This window comes from Hypanus sabinus, chromosome 1 (genome assembly GCF_030144855.1).
Source record: "Hypanus sabinus isolate sHypSab1 chromosome 1, sHypSab1.hap1, whole genome shotgun sequence".
NCBI lineage: Eukaryota > Metazoa > Chordata > Chondrichthyes > Myliobatiformes > Dasyatidae > Hypanus > Hypanus sabinus.
In genome coordinates, this window is record NC_082706.1 from 180,830,086 (window position 1) to 180,857,211 (window position 27,126).

Below are 27,126 nucleotides of genomic sequence, written 5' to 3' on the forward strand. Positions count from 1 at the left end.
GAGCAGAGAGAGACAGACACACACAGTGGCATGTCGAACCGTTGGGTGAACAGTAGACCATCTCTTTGGAGGCTTTGCTTGCATGCCGGGGGTTGGGCTGCGGCTGATGCTTTTGCTGCTGCTTATGTGTGGGACGGGGATGGGGGGCTTTGGAGTTGAAATGTTTTTCTGTCATTCATTTTGGGATCTTTTTCCTTCCATTTCGTGGGAATCTGCAGAGAGTAGAAAATTCAGGTTGTAAATTGTATATATTCTTTGATATTAAATGGAACCATTGATTTTAAAGTAAATTTTATTGATCAAAATACATACATATCACCAAATACAGCCCTGAAATTCATTTTCCTGCGGGTATACTCTGCAAATCTATCAAATAGTATCTATAACAGGATCAATAAAAGATCAATCTGAGTGCTGAGACAACAAACTGCAAATACAAATATAAGTACACGGTAATAAATAACTAGAACATGAAATAACAAGGAATGAGTCCTTACAGTGAGATCATTGGTTGTGGGAACATCTCAATCTGGAGTGTAGTTATCCCCCTTGTTCAAGAACCTGATCAGCGTGGGGGTGGTAACTGTCCTTGAACCCAGTGGTGCAAGTCCTGAGGCTCCTGTACCTTTTACCCTATGGCAGCAGCGAGGAAAGAACATAGCCTGGGTGGTGAGGATTTCAGATGATGGATACATTCCACAACAGCATTTTTGATAGATGTGCTCAATGGTTGGAAGGGCTTTGCCTGTTATGTACTGGGCTTAATCTATGGGTAATCTGTGACTTAATTCCATATCCCTTTAGCACATACCGTGTTAAATACTGTGTTAACAAATAGCTATGATTTAAATATATTTACTTGATCTAGCATCAACTGTCAAAATTCTACCAATTTTGTGTGTGTGTTTACTCTATCACCAATTTGGATAAGAAATTCTTGCGGAATGTATCCAGGGTTACTGATTATATAAAACTAGGTTGGTAATGAAAACTGTCAGAGGATTCAGAGGCTTCGGGGGACAGTGACAGTCTTAGAAAATGGTCAGGCAGGTGGAAGTTAATATCAGGACAAATACTTTGGTTAAAAAAAAGTGGAGGGGTGGAGTATTTTTAAGATGAAGTGATTCAAAAGTACAGTATTCAGAAGGGCTTGGGGTGTTTGGTCGGTCACTGAAAGTTAACCTGCAGGTGCAGCAATTAGAAGGGGAAATGGAATGTCAATTTCTGTTGGGTGAGATTTGAGGACAAGAATAGAGGGCATTCTGATGATAGAGCTCTGATTAAACCATGACTGGCCTCCCTAAGAAAGTACTTGCTTGGAATGGTGGGAATATAGCCGAGGTTCATTTGGCTCTTTCCTCCAAAGGTGCGCTAGTCACAGGAGGAGAGATAATACACTCTGGGCCTTGGAGTCGAGAAGAATGCGAGGTCCAAAATCTTCTAGTGGCTTGACAGGTTACACACATTTGATGCTTCCTTTGGCTGGGAATATCTAGTTCCTGGGTCAGACTCAAAACTATTCTGGATAGAGATGAGAATAAACACCTTCACCTTGAGAGTATTTATCTGGAGGGTAGGGTGTATTTGTAATTCGCTACTTGTTATTAAGGGAATCAAAAAAAATATGGGGTTAGTGGAAGAGGTAGTAGCACATGTCCTAGGAAGTATGCCGCATGTTCTTTGTCCTGTCTAAAAGCCTTGCTACTGTATCTTCTTCACCACATCCCCTGACGCTCATCACTGTGTAAATAAAAACTTGCCAGGTAAATCTCATTAATGCAAGAAATTAAGCAGATACTGGAAATCTTGAGCAACACACACATAGAAGTCGGAGGAACTCAGCAAGTCAGGCAGCACAATAATCTTTTTTTGGCCCACAGTCTTCTAAACTTTCTCAATCTACGTTCCTGTTTTTTTTAAACCCACTGTATTTACCCCATTTATGCCCCTCACAACATAGCAGTGTCCTGTACAACTGCACCATGATGTATGTCATACTCAATGCCCTGACTTATGAAGGCAATTAAGCCAAAAGCCCTCTTTACCACGTAACTCCTCTTTCAGGTACCCATATACTTGTATGTCAAGCCCCCTTGGTTCCACCACACTCCCCAGAGAAGTCTTCCCTGGATCTGACTTTCCAAAATGCAACACCCTTCTCTTATCCAAATTAAATTCCGTTTGCCATTTCTCAGCTGATCAAGATCTACCTCTACTTTTTCGTAACAATCTCCACTGTCTGCTATCCTATTTATTTTAGTGTCATCTGCATACTTACTGACCATGCCCTGTGCATTCGTATCCAAATCATTCTAGACGATTAACAATGGGCCCAGTACCAACCTGAGCTACATCACTAGTCATGACCCTCCAGTCTGAGAAGTAATCTTCTATCATCACCTCTGCTTTCTACCAATTTCATGCTAATTGTGTATCCAGTTAGCCACCTCTCCCTGGATAGAATGCAACTTAACCTTCCAGAACTACCTATCATGTGGAACCTTTATCAAAAGCCTTACCAAACTCCATATAAACCATGTCTATGGCCTCATCAACTTTCTTGGATACCTCATCAAAAAAATCAATAAAGTTCATAATTCATGATCTCCCATGTCAGCTACCCAAAATCCATCCATCTTTCCAGATATGTCTTATCTTTCTATCCCTTCCAGTAAATTATCTACCAGAAGTTAGACTTACCTCCCTATACAATCTACCAACAGCTTACCCATGGCCACCAATGATGGAAGTATCTATTCCAGGGCTCCCACGATTTCTTCTTTAGCCACCTAGAGACTAGCCTATCTTTATATCTTCTAAGACATCCAGCACCTCCTCTACTGTAATACAGATTATCCCCAGACCTCCCCATTTACTTTTCCTAGTTTTGATCTTTCTCCAAGGTAAAATTATGAAAAATATTTATTAAGGACGTTGCCCATCTCCTGCGGCTCCACTCAAAGGTACCGTCTTTGGTCTTTGAAGGACACTATTCTTGCTCTAGTTACTTTTTCCCCCTTAAAATATTAAAAATCTCTTTGGAGTTTCTGTAATCTTCACCGCTGAAGTTATCTCATGCTCATTTTGCTCTCCTGAATTCTTTCATTTGCCTTCTACACTCATCTCAACACCGAATTGATTCTGTAACTTATGGATTCACTTTCAACGTCTCCACAACTCAGGTTCTCTGTATTATTTATGTACTGCATTTGCACCCTTTTCCTTTGCACATTGGTTGTCTTTTGTGCAGTTTTTCATTGATTCTATTGTCTTTATTTTACTGTGATTGCTTACAAGAAAATGAAACTCAGGGTACCATATGGTGACATACGTACCTTGGTAGTAAATTTACCTTGAACCACAGGCCCTTTGCTCACAAAACCACCTCCAAACAAAAACACAACAGATTCTACAGATGCTGGAAATCCAGAATAACACACACATATTGCTGAGGAACTCAACAGGCCAAATAGCATCTATGGAAATGAAACAGTTTCTGGCTTCTTTCCCCTTCTTTTCCAGTCCTGTTGAAGGGTCTCAGTCTGAAATTTTGACTGTTTATTCATTTCCAGAGATGCCACCTGACCCATCAAGTTCCTCCAGCATTTTGTGTGTCTGAATCCAATCAACCTTTAAGCTCCTGTTTTGTATTGTCCAAATTCACCGTGTTCCAATTTGGAACTTGAATCTGCTAACCAATATCTGTAATTATTCAAAAACTAATAGAACTATGGTCTTTGATCCCAAAGTGGGCCCCCAGTCACCTGCCCCATCCTAAAGCACAGTGCTCTATATTACCCAAGGAAACTTACCTGAATTCATTTAATAAATTCTACTTAATACAAGACCTTAACAGTATGGCAGTCCCAGTCTACATTAGGCAAGTCAAAGTCCTCTACAATGACAACCTTATCAGTCCAACAACTCTGCACAATAACCCTGGATTTCTGTTCAATCAATTCTCATTGATTATTTCAGGGCCTATAGTACAATCCCAACAATGAGTTCATCCCTTTCTTATTTTTCAACTTCACCCATAAAGCCTCACTGGATGATCCTTCAGACGAATGTGACATCCTTCTTTATCAAGAACGCAAGTCCTCTCCTCTCCATACTCCCCCCCCCCCCCCAAATTAAGTTGATAGTCCTGTCCCTCTCTTACCCATAATTACTAATATATCTCGTCCCACAAAATTATCCAAGCTCTAAGCACACTGACCTCACTTGTCAGATCTCTTGTACAGGTCAACTCTCCCCCAGAAGAGAGCTCAATGGTCCAAAAATCTGAGCATCTACCTCTACACCAATTTTTCAGCCCTTGTTAAGCAAGCTTAATAATAGTTTTAGCATGGATAGTTTGGCAGGCGTATGGAGTTGAATGGGATCTGGGATCAGCAATGATGGAATGGTGGAGCAACTTGATGGGCTGAATGGCCTAATTCTGTTTCTATGTCTTATGGATGCAAGAGACTGAAGATGCACACAGGAGATTCTGCAGAAGTTGGAAATCCAGAGCAACACACACAAAGTGCTGGAGAAACTCAAGGTCAAGTAACTTCTATGGAAATTGATAAACTGTTGATGTTTCAGGCTGAGACCCTTCTTAAGTCTAGAAGGTAAGGGGGAAGATACCAGAATAAAAAAAGGTGCAGAGGTGTGGAGAGAAGAATTAACTGAAAAATCATAGGTGAAGCCAGGTGGGAAAGGTAAAATGCTGGAGGAGGAATCTGATAGATGAAAGTGGATCATGGGAGAAAGGGAAGGAGGAGGGGCACCAAGAGGAGATAATAGGCAGGTGAAGAGAAGAGGTAAGAGGCCAGAATGCAGAGTAGAAGAGGGAAGGCGAAAAAATACTGGAAGGACAAATCGATATTCATGCTATCATATTGGAGGCTACCTAATATTAAGTGTTGCTCCTCCACCCTGAGAAGACTGGCCTCTTCATGGTAAAAAAGGCAGCCAGGGACTGACATGTGAGAATGGGAATGGGGAAAGGAATCCAGATGACTGGCCACTGTGATATTTCACTTTCGGCAGATGGAGCGAACATGTTAGTGTTGTCTCAGCTGGAAGGACTGTTTGAGACCCTGAATGAAGATGTGGAGGTGAATGGGCAGGTGTAGCATTTCTGTTGTTTGCCAGGTGAGAGATTAGTGGGGAGGAAAGAATGGATGAAAGAGCTGTCAATTCCTGCATAAAACAGAAAGTTGTTGGGGGGGGGGGGAAGAGAGGAAAGGAGGAGGTAAAGATGTGTGTTTTGGTGGTAGGATCCCATTGAAGATGAGAATGATATGTTGGATATGGAAGTTCTTTGAATGATAGGTGAGCACAAGAGGAACTCATCCCTGGCAAGTCGGTGGGAAGATGGTGTCACAGATGTCCAGGATATGGAGGAGATGCGTGTCACGGCAACATCAATGGTGAATGAAGAGAAACCCCATTCCTTGATGGACAAGGACACCTCTGATGTCCTGACAAGAAAATTCTCATCCTAGAGACACATGCAGATGAGAGAATGGAACTGAGAAAACAGAATAGTATTTTTACAGGAGTCAGGATGGGAAGAGGTATAATCAAGAAAGCCATAGGAGTCAGTAGGTTTATTATGGAGACTGAAAATCTGGGAATCTGGAGCATCAAATTACTAGCAGAACTCAGTGGTGAAGCAGCATTTGTGGATGCAGAGAGATGGTCAACGTTTCTGGTCGAGACTCTGCCCAGGTTCTGATGCAGGGTGGTGACTAGGATCAAACTATTATTTTACCTCCACAGATGCTGATCCATTTGCCAAATTTCTCTTTTCGTTTTGCAATTTCAATATTGAGTTTCTCTAGTTGTATAAATTAATCATTTTTAAAAATTACAGTAAACGTGGTGATGCAGCATTAAATAAAAAGTCAAACTAGGATGGACAACTTCCTTCACATTTACTCTGGAACAAATGCAGTTACAATAATTCAGACAGTTCATATAAATGGAAATACAATTCATAGACAACACGTTCAAAATAAAACCAGGTTCCTGATTATTGGAGACATGATCATTATAGTCCTGGTAAGACTCTTGCATTTTAATACTCATCAGTTGCCAGCAATGAAAAAGGTCACTTTTATCCATTAACTTTGAAAACATCTATAATAAAATAAAACAGAGTTAAAGAAATTATCCATGAATATTTAATTCAAAAATACAGCTTGCCTTCCTCTTGCTGTTTGCACATTTTGACAATAGACCTTGATGTGAAGGAAAGGTAGTAGTTTGAGCATCCAGCATCTAACAGTACCAAGTGAGGTTTAGGCACAGTAAGGCACAATATTAAACTGCCTATACTTCTGCTACTTTTAGAACATCTCACATCAAAATAACATTCTGCACTCAAAAAAATTGTTACTATGCACTCAAATAAGGACAAATTGTGGTAATTTTGTGCTTTCAGTCATTATGTGGTGATATGCACTTCATTCTCATATATGGAATCCACGATCAGGAGGGGATGCCTTTACCTCATCAATTCAACTTTCATTTAGAATTAAGACAACGAAGTTGAAACATGCATGGATTAGTTATTAGAACTTGATGACAAGTATGATCACTTTTCTTGTGATCAAAAATGCAATGTAGGAAAGGGGTTGTTTGCAGATTAACTTCTAATCCTTCACCTACCCACTAGTTATATTCCAAACTAGAAAAATGGACAGGATTTCAAGAAAATATTGAAGTGCTTTATCCAGGAGCATTCCGTAATTTACAAAATTAAAAGCTCCGCCTATAGTTAGCAGTCTATAAATGTTTTTAAACTCGATGGTAACAAAGATCCTTATATGAAATTCTCATTTCAATGCAATTTTTATAAAATCAAAACCCATTTCAAATGAGCAACTCCCTATCTACAGAATGCTGTACATTTTTAAACCTTGTAATAGTTACCTGATATCTATTATTACATCTGCAGCACTGCATACTAAGGCCTTGAACAACTTTTTATAAAACTATTTAAATTTGGCATCCTTTATCGTTCTTAGAGTTAAAAAATAGTAAGTAAATATTTCTTTGATTTTCTACTGCAATTTTTTCTCTGTGGTTTTCTTTCAAAATGTGATATTGCAGCGATCTCTCAAAATTCTGCCTGTTCAAATTAACTTGAGCAGATGACCAGATAAGTGGAGAGAATTGCAATTTCAATCAAAAGAAATTAAAGTGTGGAAAATAAATGATATTAGGAACCAAATCTTTATATAAACTTACATTTATGTGAATCCTCTAGTATTAAAAAAATGAAGTATAATTATCCTGTAAATATTAACAATAGAAACTTGTACAGAATCTCACTTTATATGTTTTAAAACTGCTCTGGTGATGAACTGCTAAGTAAACTGCTCATTTAACTTAATAAGATAATACAGCCTTTAAGAGGAAAGATAACATTTTCTTCAGGCTGCAATGAATGACAAAATAAAATTAAAATATACAAACTTCAAAACTCAGCATACAGGTGAAAACAAATGTTAAAATATCAATTTTTTTCCAGAAAGGTCACTGCCTCAATTGCATTGCTGCAGCACTTTGTATTTTTATGTCAATTTGCAAGATTATCATTTTAGTGGCATATGCGACTAACTACAAATGGAGAACAGACCATTATTTGATGTTGCATTCCCAAGGGGTAGAGAGGTGTTGCACGAGAAATTTCCCATGTCCCGACATAGCATACTCCCCACTGGGAGTGACAGATCACCAAATCTCCCCAAGTCAAGGTTGAGCTGCTTTTTCTTTTAAAAACAAAACACTTCTGCACAAGTAACAATTTTCTAGCTGCAGAAATCCTGGAGGTTAGGAAAATTTAGTCCTAGCTGCAGTGCAACTTCTCATCAAGACTTGCACTTGAGGATTAGTTTATGGTCACCCTGTATTCTATTTTTTGTTGAATTGTTCTAGTAGAGCAGAACTTTACAGACAAATTGAAAACTCAATAACCTGCTCTATTTTCTCTGTAAAATGGGGACAGTGTGAATAAAGAAAAACAACCCACCCCACCCTTCAGTTTCTCATTTCCCTTAGTTGTATTGGCTTTTAATTGTTTCCGGTTGCTCAGTACCTAGAAATCTCTACTACAGCAAATTAAATAATGTTTGAGAGAGAACTGTCAATGGAAATTGAATAAAGCAATTGGCAAATTGTATACAGATGTGTCTATTTTCAAGATGATTTAGCTTTCCTCAAACGTGGAGAATCTTTATCTTCGGAAGTGACGGTGCCATTTACTCCATTAGCTGAAAAATAGAGGGACAGGTTATGATAGTTTCATTGAGAACTGGGGTTGAAATTCATTACAACTTCAATCATAGTGTGAACTGCAAACAAGCTGAACAATATGGAATTAGATACAATAGATGCAGGAACTATGCTAACTATGCAGGAAAGAACATCAGAAACATATTCAAACTGATTGCATTAGAAATAACCCAAGCCATAAATGAAAGGGATGTAAAACAAGCAGGGACATATCTGTACCATAATGCCAAACAACATACCTCATGGAAAATTATGATTATAGCATTGAATGCAAGGGAAGAAATTATTCTGATTGAAGTACATTGCAAAATCATGCAGAATTAATTGTGATATTGCAAACAAAATATTTATTACTTCAAGTGGGTATGAGTGATAATGGAAGAATAAGAATCAAGAATGGCAGAAGGACCAAAAGTACAAAAAATGTGTAAATATGAAAAGGGCAAGTATTGACCTTTTTTGATCAGCATCTATAAGAGAATTGATAGGCAAAATGAATACAACCCAAAACACCAATCCATTCATTCTTCTTCAAGATGCCAATTAATCAGCTACAAATTCACAGCAATGCTTTCGTAACAGTGAAGGAGCATTGTAACATCTTAGAGAAACCATACATTTCAAACAGTTTAAAAATTATTTGCAATACCACTGCTCGTCATCAAATGTCATCACATCTTAAACGATTAAACTAACCTTTATTTTCTCCTTTTTTAGTTGGTTTGTTCTTTGTGTTAGTGGCTTTCTTTTTTAGAGCCTGTATTTGTGCATGTTCTTTCCACCTTTTAAGCTGGAAATTTATGAACTTCCACATCATATATGCTTGGGTTAGGCAAATGGCAGCCAGAGCACTTATTCTGCAATTAATAATGCAATTACATTTAGTTACATTGGCTTGTGTCATCTTCTCTTTACCAGAAACTATGTCCAATGGGCAAGTCATGAAATCAGTTAGTTAATTAATGTATACAATAAGAAAAAACATTTTCAAATCAAATTTCCGGTTATTTTCTGTGCTGTTTCAAAAAATCATTGCCCTTAAGAACACTTTACTGTACATAATCTTCATAATGAATTCTTAATAGTAAGCCTGCAAAAGATATCACAATTGAGCTGAAAATTGCTACAACATGGCATATACACTCAGTGGTTCATGGTCTGCTGCTGCTGTAGCCCAACCACTTCAAGGTGTTTTGGGTTGTGCACTCAGAGATGCTCTTCTGCACAAATTTGTAATGTGTGGTTAGTTGAGTTACTGTCACCTCCCTGTTGACTTGAACCAGCCTGGCCATTCTCCTCTGATCTCACTCATTAACAAGGCATTTTCACCCACAGAACTGCAGCTCACTGGCTGTTTTTTTTTTGTTTCTCACACCATTTTCCATAAAGTCTAGAGACTGTTGTACATGAAAATCCCAGATCAGTAGTTTCTGAAATACTCAAACCAAAAATCATTCCATGATCCAAGTCACTTAGATCACATTTCTTCCCCATTCTGCTGTTTGATCTGCATGCTTTTATACACTGAGTTACTGCCACATGATTGGTTGATTAGATATTTGCATTAACAAGGTGTACACAGAGCTCTCTTTAACTATGAAGAATAAGAAACTCTGGCCAAAATTTCCCTTGCTTAGTCTAAAGACCTGTTCTAATTTTCCAAATGTCAGTTAACTGAAGATCAAAGATTGCACTGAAGACTTCTGACAATGGAACAAAGCTATTTACTGTTTTATATCAATGAGCCAGGTTGATACATAGCTGAAAGTTGTTCCAGGTCAATTTAATCCAGGCAGTAGTTGGCAAGTTTGCTTTAGAACTGTGCAAAAAATTGAGGACATAATTCAACAAGTAAAATGGCAAAAAATCCATTAATCGGGAAGTTAAATAATGGAGAGGACAGCAATGGTATAATTAACTGTCCTTGCCTCCTTCAATGACACTAAAATCCCCACTTTGACATTGGCAAAAATCTTAGCCAGAAATAGCTGGCTACATAGTCCCAATCAGCCAACAGCATAGAAAGGACTGTAATCAATGTTACAGGGTCAGCTCCATGTGGGACAATCTGTGCAATCTCTTAGTACAATTTTGCTCTAACAAAGAAGGTAGCCTAATATTTATCAGAAATTGTAAGTTAAGTTTGCATGTACTTAAAGGTGAAATATAATTCCTTTGCCTTTGTTCCATGGGAATATATTGCTCGAGAGAAAAAAAAGGCTCCCACACGTTGTAGCTATCCATGGACCAATGATTGATTGACTTGGTTTATAGAGAATTATTGGCATAGATATAGAATTACATTTGTAAAAGCTGTTCAAATTAGCTGACTTCCTGTGCCTGCCAGGTTAAAGCATAGATATACGACAGCGTTTAGGCCAGTAAATGCAGATACTGCAGGCAAGGATAATTGTGTACATTAATGCACAACACTACCAGTGCTCAGTGCAGATTTGTTAATGAGTGATTTATACCTTCTTTTAGATACTAACAATTGCTATGATATTGTCACATGCTGCCCAAAAGCACAACATACAACTGCTGGTTCTTCACAATGCCTAAAATGGTGCTTTGATTGATCTTTTATGCAGTGAATCATAGTTATAGAGCACAGAACCAGGCTGTTTGCCCACCACTGCCCATGCCAGCTTGATCTGTTTTTGTGTTGTTCCTCTCTGCTCGTCGAGGCGTACCAGGCGGCAACCTTGACATTTCTTTAGTGTTTGTTTATGAAGCAGAGTCGCTAGCTCGACGTTCAACCCAGCACAGATGGAAAGTGTGCAAGGAGCCAGCTGGATTTGAACCCGGGACCACTTGCCTCAAAGTCCAGTGCTGATGCCATTATACCAGCCTGATCTTCTGCTCAGCGCTATCTACCTCCACCCAGAGCACATAGCCCTCCATACCCCTCTCATCCATATACCTATCCAAACTTCTCTTAAATTTTTCAATTGAACCTGCATCCATCACTCCTGTCAGCAGCTCATTCCCCACTCACACCACCCTCCAAATGAAAATTCCCCTCACTTTCACACTAAACATGACTTCTAGTTCTTGTTGCATTGAAATAAAGGGATAAAGCCAGCATATATTCACCCTCTCTATACCTCTCAATTTTATATAGACTCCAGTGAATAAAGACCGAATTAATCAACTCAGCTCCAGCAATATCCTTCTAAGTTTTCACTGCACTTTTCTCAAGCTTTCCCATAAGTAGGTGGTCAGAACTGCACACTTTATTCCTACATCAGCCTCACTGTCACATAAAAGTTCAGTACAGGTGACCCCGTTTTACGCCATTTCGCTTTTACAAAAGACCTACATTAGTAACCTGTTTTCGCATTACAAAGAGAATTTTGCTTTTAAGAACATTCTTCCCATATAAATTAATGGTTCTTCGCTTTACGCCATTTCGGCTTAAGAAAGGTTTCATAGGAACACTCTACCTTTGTAAAGGGAGGTGGGGGAGACACCTGTGTAACATTTCAAGTCCTGTCCTCAGATGTTGAAAACAACTGTGGAATCCAAATTATCAGTGACCAAGATCAATTGGTTCAGCACAAATGAGGAATCAATTCCACGTGGCTTTACACTACAAGAAATGCAATTATCTACAAAATACCTTGGGATATTTGTAGAAGGAATTTTTATGCAAAAGGTCCAAGATAACTTTAAAGAGATACAACTATGAATACTGTTTTATTCTAGTGCTGTAAACAATTCCTTTGCTGAAATAAGTCTAATTTACACTGTATGCATTGCAGAGACAGCAAGTCTAGTTACAAAAAAATTGTATGAAGTACTATTACAATAACTATCTACCATTAAGATACTGGAGAGATATACCCTTTCCATTTCTGCCTCACATCTGTAATAATTAAAGATGAAATGACATCAAACAAATCGTCACTATAATCAGAGAACAAGTCTTTTGAGATGACTTGAAGATTAGCATCAGGGCATGTGTAATTGAAAAATGGTGCAGAAAAGTAACGTTATGACTTTATATTATTACCTTCAAGGCAACAACATCATTCTTTATCTGATTTAACATTTATACCTTACAGCCAGTATGTTGAAATTTCCGGTGGCTAAATCGAGACTTTGATTTTGAGATCCAGAAAGGCCAAATCCGATCGTGAGGACGGACAGGGAGAGAGTAAGCAGTCGTGCCACTACGAACAAGATGGCCCAAACCGTAAAACTGAAAATTAAAGCAGAATAGTAAGATTCCAAATCCAATATATATATATATAAACTGCAAATAAATGGCAAATGAAAGCCTGTAAAATTCAAAATTGTAACTTTCCTTTCGAAAGTTTCGAAATCGGGAAATTTCATTTTTGAAATCATTTTTGAATCGGGAGCAAGTTACATCTTGTGATTCAGCTGGGAGCTCAGAGAATTCGACCGTTGTAGGTAGGATTTAAGCCTACCTGGTCAATACCTGTGGAGGAGGGGGAACTGCGCAGGCACGAGTGACGTCAGTGTCGAGCGTGCACTTTAAAAGGCAGGACTTCTTTTCAGAGCGGGCAGCGGAGTCCGTGGAAGCAGAGTCCTGGGCTTTGGCTAAGTGGGCTTCGGCGTAAGGGGACTTCGGTAAGCCTGTGTGATTGCTCGCTGAGGGGAAGAAGGTAAGGTTGCTAGGTGCTTTTTAGACCTATTCTATTAATCCAGTTCAGGTATGGGGGAGACAGTCAGAGCAGTGGTGTGCTCCGTATGCAGTATGTGGGAAGTCAGGGTCAACACAGTTGTCCCTGATGACCACACCTGCAAAAGGTGCGTCCAGCTGCAGCTCCTATCAGCCCGAGTTAGGGAGTTGGAGCGGGAGCTGGATGAACTACGGATCATTCGGGAGGCAGAGGCAGAGATAGATAGTTATCAGGAGGTAGTCACACCAAAAAACCAAGAAGTAGGCAGATAGGTGACAGTCCAGAGAGGCAGGGGGAGCAGGCAGAGAGAGCAGAGCACCCCTGCAGCCATTCCCATTAAGTATACCGTACTGGATACTGTTGATGGGGATGACCTACCAGGAATGAGTTGTAGTGGTCCTGCCTCTGGCACAGAGGTTGAACCCTCAACTAGAAAGGGGAGGAGGGAAGAGAAGAGAGCGATAGTTTTAGGGGATTCTATAGTCAGGGGGGCAGATAGGAGATTTTGTGGGGCAGATCGGGAGTCTCGGATGGTATGTTGCCTCCCTGGTGCCAGGGTCCGGGACATCTCAGATTGGGTCAGGCTATTCTTGAGAACAAGGGCATGAACCCAGATGTAGTGGTCCATGTAGGGACCAACGATATAGGTAAGGTGAGTGAGGGGGCCCTGCTTAGAGAGTTCAGGGAGTTAGGAGTGAAGCTGAAAGGCAGGACCTCCAGGGTGACAATCTCGGGATTGCTACCTGTGCCATGTGCGAGTGAGGCGAAGAATAGAATGATTATGCACATTAATACGAGGCTGAGAGCATGGTGCAGGAAGGAAGAGTTCAGGGTTTGGATAATTGGTCTTTGTTCCAGGGACATTGGGATCTGTTTCGAAGGGACGGTCTACATCTGAATCGGAGGGGTACTAACATTCTTGCAGGAGTATTTGCCAGTGCTGCTCGGGGGGGTTTAAACTAGATGTGCAGGGGGCAGGGATCCAGATCCAGAGGGTTGGTCAGAAGGAGCATGGGGTTAAATGTGTAGAAGGTTTGGGTGATCTTGAGAAGGTCATCAAAATTCAAGGTGCAATTAGCCCAATGGAAGTTCAAGGAGCTGGGTTAGGTACAATAGACAGTGTTTTAAGCAAAGAGAGGAGGAATGGGCTAAGAATTCTATACTTGAATGCGCGTAGTGTCAGAAATAAGACAGATGAGCTTGAAGCTCAGATGAAAATGGGGAACTACGATATTGTTGGGATATTGGAGACATGGCTGCAAGGGGATCAGGCCTGGGAATTGAGTGTACCAGGGTATACGTGCTATCGTAGAGACAGAAATATGGGAAGAGGGGGTGGGGTGGCCCTGTTGGTGAGGAATGAGATCCAGTCCTTAGCAAGAGGTGACTTGGGAACAGGGGAAGTAGAGTCTGTGTGGATTGAGCTGAGGAACAGTAAGGGTAAAAAGACCCTAATGGGTGTTGTGTACAGGCCCCCAAACAGTAGTGTGGATATTGGGTACAAGTTGATTAGGGAGTTAACATTGGCATGTGCTAAAGGTAATGCAGTCGTTATGGGAGATTTCAACATGCGGGTGAACTGGGAGAATCAGGTAGGTGCTGGACCCCAGGATAGGGAGTTTGTGGAGTGTCTAAGGGATGTATTTTTGGAACAGCTTGTGCTTGAGCCAACCAGGAACGAGGCTATTTTGGACTTGGTGATGTGTAATGAACAGGAATTGATAAGTGATCTTGAAGTAAAGGAGCCATTAGGAAGTAGTGATCATAACATGATAAGTTTTTATCTACAATTTGAGAGGGATAAGGGCAGATCAGAGGTGTCAGTGTTGCAATTAAATAAAGGAGACTACGGAGCCATGAGGGAAGAGCTGGCCAAAGTTAAATGGGCGGATGCCCTGGCAGGAAAGTCAGTGGATCAGCAGTGGGAGATATTCTTGGGGATAATACAAAAGATGCAAAAGCAGTTCATTCCAATGAGAAGGAAGGATTCAAAGAGGGGGAAGGGGCCACAGTGGTTGACAAAGGAAGTCAGAGATTGTATAGCATTAAAGAAAAAGAAGTATGACAGGGCTAAGATGAGTGGGAATACAGATGATTGGGAAAGTTTTAAGGAACAGCAGATCTTAACTAAAAAAGCAATACGGAGAGAAAAAATCAGGTATGAGCTCAGTCTAGCCAGGAATATAAAAGGGGACAGCAAAAGCTTTTTTAGCTATGTGAAGAGAAAGAAGATAGTTAAGAACAATGTTGGCCCCTTGAAGAATGAATTGGGAGAAATTGTTATGGGAAACAGGGAAATGGCAACAGAATTTAATGCGTACTTTAGATCTGTCTTCACCAGGGAGGACACAAGCAATCTCCCAAATGTATGGATGGGCCAGGGTCATAAGATATCAGAGGAATTGAGACAGATTGACATTAGGAAAGAAACTGTGATTAGTAGACTGGTAGGACTGAAGGCTAATAAATCCCCCGGTCCAGATGGTCTGCATCGGAGGGTTCTAAAAGAGGTGGCTCAGGAAATTGCGGATGCATTGGTAATCATTTTCCAATGTTCCTTAGATTCAGGATCAGTTCCTGAAGATTGGAGAGCGGCTAATGTTATCCCACTTTTCAAGAAGGGAGGGAAGGAGAAAACTGAGAACTATCGCCCTGTTAGCCTAACGTCAGTCGTGGGGAAGATGCTTGAGTCCATTATTAAGGACGAAATAGTGGCACATCTTGATGGCAGTAATAGGGTTAGGCCGAGCCAGCATGGATTTACCAAGGGCAAATCATGCTTGACTAATCTGTTGGAGTTTTTTGAGGGTGTAACAAGGATGTTAGACGAGGGTAAGCCAGTGGATGTTGTGTACCTAGATTTTCAAAAGGCATTCGATAAGGTGCCACATAGGAGATTGGTGAGTAAAATCAGAGCTCATGGCATTGGGGACAGGGTTTCAACATGGATAGAAAACTGGTGGGCAGATAGAAAGCAAAGTGTAGCAGTGAATGGGTGTTTCTCGGACTGGCTGGAGGTGACTAGTGGGGTACCACAGGGCTCTGTATTGGGACCACAGCTCTTTACGATTTATGTCAACGATTTAGATGAGGGCATTGAAAACTATATCAGCAAGTTTGCTGATGATACTAAACTGGGTGGCAGTGTGACATGCAAAGAGGACGTTAGGAGAATACAGGGAGACTTGGATAGGCTGGGTGAGTGGGCAGATACTTGGCAGATGTCATTCAGTGTGAATAAATGTGAAGTTATCCACTTTGGAAGCAGGAACAAGAGGGCAGAGTATTGTCTGAACGGTGTAGAGTTAGGTAAGGAAGAAATGCAAAGAGACCTAGGAGTCCTAGTTCATCAGTCAATGAAGGTGAATGAGCAAGTGCAGCAGGCAGTGAAGAGGCTAATGGAATGTTGGCCTTTATTACAAAGGGAATTGAGTACAAGAGCAAGGAAATCCTTTTGTATTTGTACAGAGCCCTGGTGAGACCAAACCTGGAGTATTGTGTACAGTTTTGGTCTCCAGGGTTAAGGAAGGACATCCTGGCTGTAGAGGAAGTGCAGCGTAGATTCACGAGGTTAATTCCTGGGATGGCAGGGCTGTCTTACGCAGAGAGATTGGAGAGATTGGGCTTGTACACACTGGAATTGAGGAGATTGAGGGGGATCTGATTGAAACGTTTAAGATAATTAAAGGATTTGATAGGATTGAGGCGGGAAATATGTTCCAGATGTTGGGAGAGTCCATTACCAGAGGGCATGGATTGAGAATAAGAGGTCAGTTATTTAAAACAGAGTTGAGGAAGAGCTTCTTCTCCCAGAGAGTTGTGGAGGTGTGGAATGCACTGCTTCGGAAGACGGTGGAGGCCAATTCTCTGGATGCTTTCAAGAAGGAGCTAGATAGATATCTGATGGATAGGGGAATCAAGGGATATGGGGACAAGGCAGGGACTGGGTATTGATAGTGAATGATCAGCCATGATCTCAGAATGGCGGTGCAGACTCGAGGGGCCGAATGGTCTACTTCTGCATCTATTGTCTATTGAAAGTTTCTGTAACAAAGCAATCTACGATTTTCCTTTGCTCAGCCTCGATAAAAATTAAGATTACAGAGCATACTTCACAACCTTAGTATATCGCTTATCAATTTACAATCAGAGTACTTTTCAGACTCTTGTAATGTAAGAACTGTGACCATTTTAAATGCATCAAGTTTCCATAAGTCTGCAGCATGGTGATGTTTAAATGATACTGAGGGATACATATTAGCCAATCACAGAGACCTGCCCTGCTTTTCTTTCAATAGTGCCATGAGATCTTTCACATCTACCAGACAGAATCGACATGGTTTATTGCCTCACCAATGACAACACTATCAAGAGTGCAGCACACCCCCAATATTCCACTGTGTACTTAAGCTCAATATGGAACTGGAACTCACAGCCTTTGAAAAATCTAAAGGTGGACAATCAGAACAAGAGCAGGAGGCTGCGGCAGTAAAGTCGGCCCTCCTTATCCATGGATACCAAAAAACACGGATGCTCAAGTCCCTTACATAAAATGGTGTAGTATTTGCATATAGCCTATGCACATCCTCCCGTATACTTTAAATCATCTCTAGATTACTTGTAATACCTAATACAATGTAAATGCTATGTAAATAGCTGTTATACTGCATCATTTAGGGAATAATGACAAGAAAAAAGTCTGTATATGTTCAGTACAGATGCAACCATTGTAGCTCTTTTGGGAACGCTGATGCTGCCTCAGCATCCGCCGATCCCGATTCTCCTGTGATCTTTAAGTTCTTGAGGCTGTAGCGCTTGACAGAGCTAGCCAGCCATCCCTTACTAGCCTTAAACTCCTTCCTCTCACTCACAACACAAGACGTGAGGCGAACAATGCTCAATGAGTGGTGGAGACAGAACTTCCAGGTTTTCCTGATCCGCGGTTGGTTGAATCCGTGCATGCGGAACCTGCGGATAAGGAGGGCCGACTGTATTCCCAATACTTGGTCTAAAATAGAAATATTTTTCTAATCGCTAGAAAGGAGCAGCGAGATGAAGCAGCAATTCAGTCAGATGAAAACTCGGCTAAAAAGGTACAAGAATCTGATCTATGTTTAAACTTAAGATCACTGCAATAACATATAACAAGTGAATTTGTTATAAGGCAGTTGAAAATCTAGTCAAGAAGTAAAGCTTACGAAAGGGTCAAAAAACTAGGTAACAACAGAGCTCTAGAAAATTATATGGCTAGCAGGAAGGGGCTTAAGAATGAAATTACGAGAGCCAGAAGGGGCCATGAGAAGGTCTTGGTGAGCAGAATTAAGGAAAACCCCAAGTCATTTTACAAGTATGTAAGAGCAAGAGGATAAGATGTGAGAGAATAGGTCCAATCAAATGTGACAGTGGAAAAGTGTGTATGTAACCGGAGGAGGTAGCGGTGGTACTTCATGAGTAAAACTTCAGTATTCACTACGGAAAGGGACCTTGGCGATTGTAGGGATGACTTACAGCGGACTGACTGAAAATCTTGAGCATATAGACATTAAAGAAGAGGATGTGCTGGAGCTTTTGAAAAGCATCAAGTTGGCTAAGTCACCAGAAGTGGACGAGATATACCCCAAGCTACTGTGGGAAGCGAGAGAGGAGATTGCTGAGCCTCCTGGCAATAATCTTTGCATTATCAGTGGGGACAGGAGAGGTTGCTGATATTGTTCCCTTGTTCAAGAAAGGGGGTAGAGATAGCCCAGGAAATTATAGACCAGAGAGTCTTACTTCAGTGGTTGGTAAGTTGATGGAAAAGATCCTGAGAGACAGGATTTATGAACATTTGGAGAGGCATAATATGTTCAGGAATAGTCAGCATGGCTTTGTGAAAGACATGTCGTACCTTACGAGCCTGATTGAATTTTTTGAGGATGTGACTAAACACATTGATGAAGGAAGAGCAGCAGATATAGTACATATGGATTTCAGCAAGGCATTTGATAAGGTACCCATGCAAGGCTTATTGAGAAAGTACGGAGGCATGGGATCCAAGGGGACATTGCTTTGTGGATCCAGATCTGGCTTGCCCACAGAAGGCAAAGAGTGGTTGTAGATGGTCATATCCTGCATGGAGGTCGGTGACCAGTGGAGTGCCTCAGGGATCTGTTCTGGGACCCCTTCTCTTTGTGATTTTTATAAATTACCTAGATGAAGAAGTGGAGAGATGGGTTAGTAAATTTGCTGATGACACAAAGGTTGGGGGTATTGTGGATAGTGTGGAGGGCTGTCAGAGGTTACAGCGGGACATCGATAGTATGCAAAACTGGGCTGAGAAGTGGCAGATGGAGTTCAACCCAGATAAGTGTGAGGTGGTTCATTCTGGTAGGTCAAATATGATGGCAGAATACAGTATTAAAAGTGAGACTCTTGACAGTGTGGAGGATCAGAAGGATCTTGGAGTCCGAGTCCATAGGACACTCAAAGCTGCTGCGGAGGTTGACTGTGTGGTTAATGCAGCATACGGTGTTTTGGCATTCATCAACTGTAGGATTGAGTTCAAGAGCCAAGAGGTAATGTCACAGCTAAATAGGATCCTGGTCAGACCCCACTTGGAGTACTGTGCTCAGTTCTGGTCACCTCACTACAGGAAGGATACGGAAACTATAGAGAGTGTGCAGAGGAGATTTACAAGGATGTTGCCTGGATTGATGAGCGTGCCTTATGAGAATAAGTTGAGTGAACTTGACTTTTTCTCCTTGGAGCAACATAGGATAAGACGTGACCTAATTAGAGGTGTATAAAATGATGAGAGGCATTGATCGTGTGGATAGTCGGAGGCTTTTTCCCAGGGCTCAAATGGCTAACATGAGAGGGCACAGTTTAAGATGCTTGAAAGTAGGTACAGAGGAGATGTCAGGGGTAAGTTGTCATTGTTTGTTTTTTTAAACACAGAGAGTGGTGAGTGTGTGGAATGGGCTGCTGGTAACGGTGGTGGAGGCGGACATAATAGGGTCTTTTAAGAGGTTCCTGGATAGGTACATGGAGCTTAGAAAAATAGAGGGCTATGGGTAACCCGAGCGGATTTCTAAAGTAAGTACATGTTCAGCATACATTGTGGGCCAAAGGGGCTGTATTGTGCTGTAGGTTTTCTATGTTTCTAATTTGTAAAACACCATCAATAAATAATAAAAAATAATGATTTCAGATTCACTGAGAAAACAATAGCCAACATTTGTGTGCATCAGATTATTTGAAAACTCATATGCAGAATAACCTGACTATCCATTCCTAAATTTTCTCCACACTTGTGATTACACACTTATAAACTCCCCCAACAACCAAGATAAATCAGTTAATTTGTGTCGAACTACATCGTCACCCAAACAGTAATCTCCAATAGTAATTTTGATTCATACACAATATGGATCACTACGTTTCCAAATATGTGAAGCGAAATGCACTTAAAGTGACTTAGACAAGTGTTCTCCCCATAATCTCTAGAGTAAAATATTAGTGAAACTATTGACTATTCTTAGGTAATAGCATTTAAAGAACATTCTACATTCTCCACAGTTAATTTTATTTACTAAGTTCACTTTCCTCCTGTTCTGTTTCAGTCAATGTTCTTTGCAAGCCAAATTGCATTCACATTTGTCGAATAGCACTGAGCTGTCTCAATGCTTGATGATAGGAGCAGGAGAAAGTCACTCAACTACTCAGGTATTCTCCACCATTTAATAAGATTGTGGTTAAACTTTCACTCTCTTACTCAAGAACCAGTATGCAATTGCCTTGAAAACATTCAAAAATTCTGATTCAACTGCCTCTCGAACAAGAGTCACAAAAACTCATGATCATTCAAGTGAAAAAAGCCTCATCTATGGGGAATCCTTTTCTAAACACAGATGTCTATTTTTATGCTCTCTCATAAGACAAAAGATATCTTCTACACCCATGCTATCAAGACACTTCAGGATTTGCTGTTTCAATCAAGTCTTCCCTCCTTTTCTGTTCTAAACCCTACTGGGAACAAACTGGCCAATCTTTCCTGATAAGACAATCCATCCACTCGCATAGTTATCTGGCAAAATTCTGCAGTCTGCTTCCAAACTCATTAATATTCCTCCCCCCAAATAAAAATTATAATACTTAAAATGTGGATTTAGGAATGCTCCATATAAATGAAGCATAAACTCCCTTTCAGCTCCCTTATGAATAAATAACGTTGTTAACTTTCTCTTGGATTGCAGTATCTGAATACGAGAATTTTGTGAATTCCCTGAGTTATTTAATCTCACATTATCTCGATAATGTGATTTATATACCAAAACAAATTCACAAACGGAGCCATCTGGTTAATAATATGGTTAACTTATTCAGGAAATAAGCTTCAGAAATGAACACTGGATGTTATATGCAAAAGCAGTATTCTGGCAGTGTCCTGGCTAATATTTATCCCTCAACTGCTGCTCTGATAGCACTGAAGAATAAACTTAATGGTCAATACTTGTGCTTGCAGATCCCCTCTCACATACTTACCACCTCTCGTTCTTTTCATCACTGAAATAAAATAGTCGCGAGATATGAAACAGAAGTTCCACAAAATAGTGTAGCACCAGAAGAACCAAGCCAAAACGGTTCAAGCTGGAGAAGAAAAAACAATACAGAGAGATTTTTTTTTTAGTTTTGGATGCAAGGAATACATAAATATTAAGTTTTTGTAAGGTATCCCCACTCACAGTAACAGTATCAAGATTAATATAGCAATAACAAACTTGATACTCAGCTGATCATACATAGAAGTTAAAGCAGCCTGAAACTTGTCTCCAAATTTAGAAAGAATTGGAATACTAATTCCTAAACACAGAAACTGCATTTAGGCAAGTCAAAAGGAAAGATTTTCTCAAAATGAGACGGACCGTCAAAACCAGACTGATGTGTTGCTTCTAGAAGCTAAATGGACACGTTCACAAGATAATCGGAGTTTTCCAATGAGGGACAAAAATAGAAAACCAGATAACATAACTATATTTTAATTAAATACACTTGTATGGCACCTTCAAATGCCAAGGAAGTGTAGTGGTTAGCATGACACTATTACAGCTTGGGGTGTTGGAGTTTGAAGTTTAATTCCTGTGCCATCTCTAAAGAGTTTGCATGTTCTTCCCCGTGACTATATTTCTTCCAATTTTCTTTCTCAGTCCAAAGACGTACAAATTAATGTTAATTGGCCATTTAAAACTGCCCTGTGAGCAGGCTAGTGTTAAGCAGGTGGGTTGCTGAGCAGCAGGGCTTGTTGGGCCAAAAGGGCCCCATTTCATGCCATATCTCTAAATAAATAAATAAAACGTGGTTACAAAATGTTGGGAAAACTTAGTGAGCCATTATCTCAATCTATCGTAAATTGAGAAATGACATTTTACAGACATGAACAAAGGGCTAGATCAAGGGTTCCCAACCTTGCTTGATGTTATTGGTCCACGGCATAAAAAAGGTTGGAAACCTCTGGGCTGGATGGTTACAGGTGGCAAAATCTCATGTTGAGAATGTAACTAGCAGGGTTTGGCTGGGTTGAATGACCATTCAGGCTATACATTCTATCGATCGCCATTCAAACCAGAGTCAACATAGTGCTGACAGCACTCCTGAAGTTAGCATCAAAAGTGTGATATCCATATCAATAATTTCAATATTGTTGCAGTCTGCCCATCTTCAACTCAAACCATGTTTTCCACCATTAATATAACCAATACCATAATAACCATATAACAATCACAGCACGGAAACAGGCCATCTCGGCCTTCCTAGTCCGTGCCGAACTCTTAATCTCACCTAGTCCCACCTACCCGCACTCAGCCCATAACCCTCCACTCCTTTCCTGTCCCATATACCTATCCAATTTTACCTTAAATGACACAACTGAACTGGCCTCTACTACTTCTACAGGAAGCTGTATTATTATAATTTATAATAATATTATTAATATTTATATTATTAATATTAACCAAATTAGATCATCTAATTTATAAACAAATCAACTAAAAACTATTTCTTATTTGAGTGAAAAAAAACTTGACTTAAATTTTTCTTTGCTAAACCTTCTGAATTGAACTCCGTTTGCACAAGATGAACAGTACATACATAAGCACATATAGCTCAAGACCTTGCAGCAAGCTTGATCACAAAAATCACAGTTCAATGAAGAATCCATCCTAGCCTAAAAAGACTATACAAACCATAAGATCATAAGATAGAGGAGCAGAATTAGACCATTTGGCCATGCTCTGCTATTTTATCATGGCTGATTCAATTTTCCTCAGTCCCCGTCTCCTGCCTTCTCCCTGTATCCCTTCATATCCTGACCAATCAAGAATCTATCAACCTCTGCCTTAAATATACATAAAGACTTGGCTTCCACAACTGCCTGTGGCAAATAATTCTACAGGTTCACCACCCTCTGAAATTCCTCAACTCTGTTCCAAAAGGACAATCCTCTAATTCTGCAGCTGCGTCTGTTGGTCTTAGACACTCCCGCCACAGGAAACATCCTCTCCACGTCCACTCTAGCAAGACCGTTCGCTATTTGATAGGTTTCAATGAGGTCACATGATATTCTTCTGAATCCCAGTGAATATAGGTCCAGAGCCAACAAACACTTCATATGACAAGCCATTCAATCCGAAGTCAATGTAAATTGGTCTTTCTCCATAGGGCAGGCTATCCCAGAGATGTAATATTCAAATTAGTATCATTCTCATGAACATAATGATAGAAGTCCAGAAGCCAAGGAGGAAAAAGACTGCTAGTTGAGGTTAACGCCACAGTCTTCTTTAAAATAAATCACGCAACTGAAACTACCCATGATTAAACAAGAAAGGTAATTGTTTAGAGGTAAACTATAAATCATGTCCTGTTTAGTTCAGTTTTAAAAAAAGGTAATGAGATTTAAAAATACATTTTCCTTTGGAATTGCTATTACGGTTAAGTGCTATAGCCTTCTTTTGATTATTTAACAGCCCTTGCATGAAAACAGGAACTTCTGCTTATCAAACTTGTTGAGGTTTATTTTAAATATCTTATTCAAATAAAAACTTACTTTAACAAATAAGCTCCAGCGATGTGAAAAATATACAAACTTGTATACACAAGCTGCCGAGGAATGTCTTCCTAAAAGCAAAAAGACACTCAATTGATGAGAAATCAGCAACAGCAAAGAATAATTCAAGAGTTCACTTTAAATCAAAACCTTTTCTGGAATGCATAAAACAACCGTAAAATTGTAAAGTCTTCAGCAATATATACAGAAAATTCAAATAATCAATATGCTGATTTTCTAACTGGCTATTCTGCAGCATCAGTACATGAAATACTTCCACCAAACAAGAGCAGAGGTGTAACACCGAAGCTTTATAAGGTATTGGTCAGTCCTCATTTGAAGCATTGTGTGCCGTTTTGGGCCCAATACCTAAGAAAGGATGTGCTGGTATTGGAGAGGGTCCAGAGAAGGTTCAAGAGAATGATCCCAGGTATCTCATTGAAACCTACTGACAAGCTTAAGATAGAGTGATCATAGAGAGAACATTTCCTGAAGTGGGAGTGTCTAGGACCGGAGGGCACAGCCTCAAAGGAAGAACATCACTTTCGCCAGTGGATGGTGAATCTGTGGAATTTATTGCCACAAATGGCTGTGAAGGCCATCATTAGTTATATTTAAAGCAGAGCTTGATAAATTCTTAATTACTAAAGGGGTCAGGAAGAAGGCAGGAGAATGGAGCTGGGCGGGGAAATAAATTGGCCACAGTCAAATGGCAGAGCATAGTCGATGAGTATGCTCAGCCCATGGAGGGGGTGGGGGACTGTTTCTTTTCCCAATGAGCCATGCTTTACTGACAATGTTTGGAAGACTGAGATGCAAGGAAGGAACATGGTCCATGAACTTGGGAATGGTGGAAGGATGTCTGCAGAATAAGGATTGTGGTTCCAGAGCTAAGGTAGGAAAGTCAAGAGGACTTGATCTCATGGTGGGATGAGAGGGAATAATGCTGCATTTTAAAAGGTAGTAGACTGTAACATTATATGGTAAAATTCTTAAGCCAGTATGATCTGGAATATGTGATATGAACTGGTAAATTTTTCAGTCCTCTATTCCTATTAATACTCCAACACACTTCCAATTCATATTTCTCTTAAAATTTAAAGTTCAAAGTAAATTTAATATCCAAGTACATATGTCATTTACAATCCTGAGATTCATTTTCTTGTGGGCATACTCAATAAATCCACAAAGGACTAACCATAATAGAATCAATGAAGATTGCACTGACCAACGTGCAAAAGACAATAAACTGTGCAATTACAAAAAGAAAGAAATAATAATAAATAAGCAATAAATATCAAGAACATGAGATGAAGAGCCCTTGATAGTGAGTTCCTAAGTTGTGGGGCATTTCATTGATGTGGCAAGTGAAGTTATCACCTTCAATTCAACAGCCTGATGGCTGAAGGGTAATAATTGTTCCCGAACCTGGTCATGTGAGCCTTGAAGCTCTTGTACCTTCTTGTTGATGGCAGCAGCAAGAAGAGAGCAAGACGTAGATGGTGGTCTCTGATGCTAGATGCTGCTTTCCTGTGACAACACTCCATGTAGATGTGCTCATTGGAGGGAAGGTCTTTACCTGTGATGTACTCTGGACAGTATCAAGTACTTTTTGTAGGATTTCCATTCAAGGGCATTGGTGTTTCCACACCAGACCATGATGTAGCCAGTCGATACCACACATCTATAGAGGTCTGTCAAAGTTTTAGATGTCATGCCAAAACTTTGCAAACTCCAAAGGAAGAAGAGGCGCTTCGTAACTGCACTTTTGTGTGTTACGTGACCACTGTTTCACTTATTCTGGGTGTCACTTTAAAACGCCTGGATGAGGTGGGACTATGACATCAGTATAACAAGCTGTGGACAGACCACTGAGAAAGTCAAAAGGGGGGGGGGGGAGGGGTGGACAGGGAGCTTTGCATTGCGGGCAGGAACAGCTCGCTACGATAATGAGTAAAGCCTGATACTTTCTCAAGCCCAAAGGATTGACACTGGATGTGTGACTGTCACTTTGTAAGATCCATATGTAGATTTTGTTGGAGTACACTGTGGCGACCACTTTTATTAACCCCTACATGGATTCAGTTGTGTTATGTGGTACCACATGTGCTGGGATATATTCTGTGACTGTCACCTTGTGGTATTTCTACATGGATTTTGGGATGACTTGACGGATAAGATCTTCAGCGACTGTTACTTCATTTTCCCAGCATGGAACCTGTGGAATTCTTTGTGATTGCTTCCTCTCTACATTTTAACGTGGATTTACCAGTCCCTCTCCTCACTTACTCTGTGGATTACTGGACCTTTCTATTTTGCCATCTTAAGACTTTAAGAACTTTTCCTAAGCTTGACAGTTTGGGAGTCACACACACACACATCACTGTTAATTTCTGTTTATTTTGTTTAATTTTCTATATTTTGAGTAGATACTAATAAATATAGTGCTTTATCATTAAAAACCTGACTCAATCTGTGATCTATTGTTGCTGGTACGTAACACGTGCTGGGTTCAGGACAGGTCCTCTGAAATGATAACACCAGGGAATTTAAAGTTGCTGACCTTTCCATCTCTGATCCTCTAATGAGGACTGGCTCATGGACCTCTGAGATTACTGAGACTGAGTGAGAGGTTGATGCTGTGGCACCAATCATCCACATTTTCAATCTCCCTCCTCTATGTTGAATCATCACCACCTTTGATTTGACCTACAATAGTGGTGTTGTCAGTGCTATAACTGTTTTCTAAAGGCTCTGGTGTCAAAGGGAGCAGAGAACTGTGGCCCATGTCAGAGGGGTCAAAATTCCAAACAAAATGATAGCAGTTTATCAACGTTTTACTGTACTTGTATGTCTCAAATATACCCATTTTTCTAGGTGGTTGACATGGAAAACATGAGTGACACTTTTCAGCTGTGTCTTTACTTTAGATGGTGATGGAAGAAGCCCCACCAAAAAAAGGACAGCAGATAAGCATCAAGGGCTTCCTTGACAGTTACAGCAAAGGACCATGTAGTATACAGGTATGTCATCAATGCATGTGCATAGTTCCCCAGATGTCCAGCCTACTAAACTCAGCTGATCTGGTAAACTCCAAGCAGT

The 27,126-nt window shown here is 40.3% G+C and overlaps 1 protein-coding gene across 1 annotated transcript in view; it reads right to left on the reverse strand.

The window, feature by feature from the left end:
* Positions 1–5,910: 5,910 nt before the first annotated feature.
* The window catches only part of tram1 (translocation associated membrane protein 1), a 40,424-nt gene continuing 19,208 nt past the window's right edge, over positions 5,911–27,126 (reverse strand). Inside the window, exons 7-11 of the mRNA XM_059982634.1 lie at positions 24,025–24,095; positions 21,468–21,572; positions 12,353–12,496; positions 8,989–9,149; positions 5,911–8,270 (exon numbers count right to left, since the gene is read on the reverse strand). Coding sequence (XP_059838617.1) covers positions 8,197–8,270; positions 8,989–9,149; positions 12,353–12,496; positions 21,468–21,572; positions 24,025–24,095 — 555 coding nt within the window. The 3' untranslated portion in view covers positions 5,911–8,196. The remainder of the gene's footprint in view (positions 8,271–8,988; positions 9,150–12,352; positions 12,497–21,467; positions 21,573–24,024; positions 24,096–27,126) is intronic.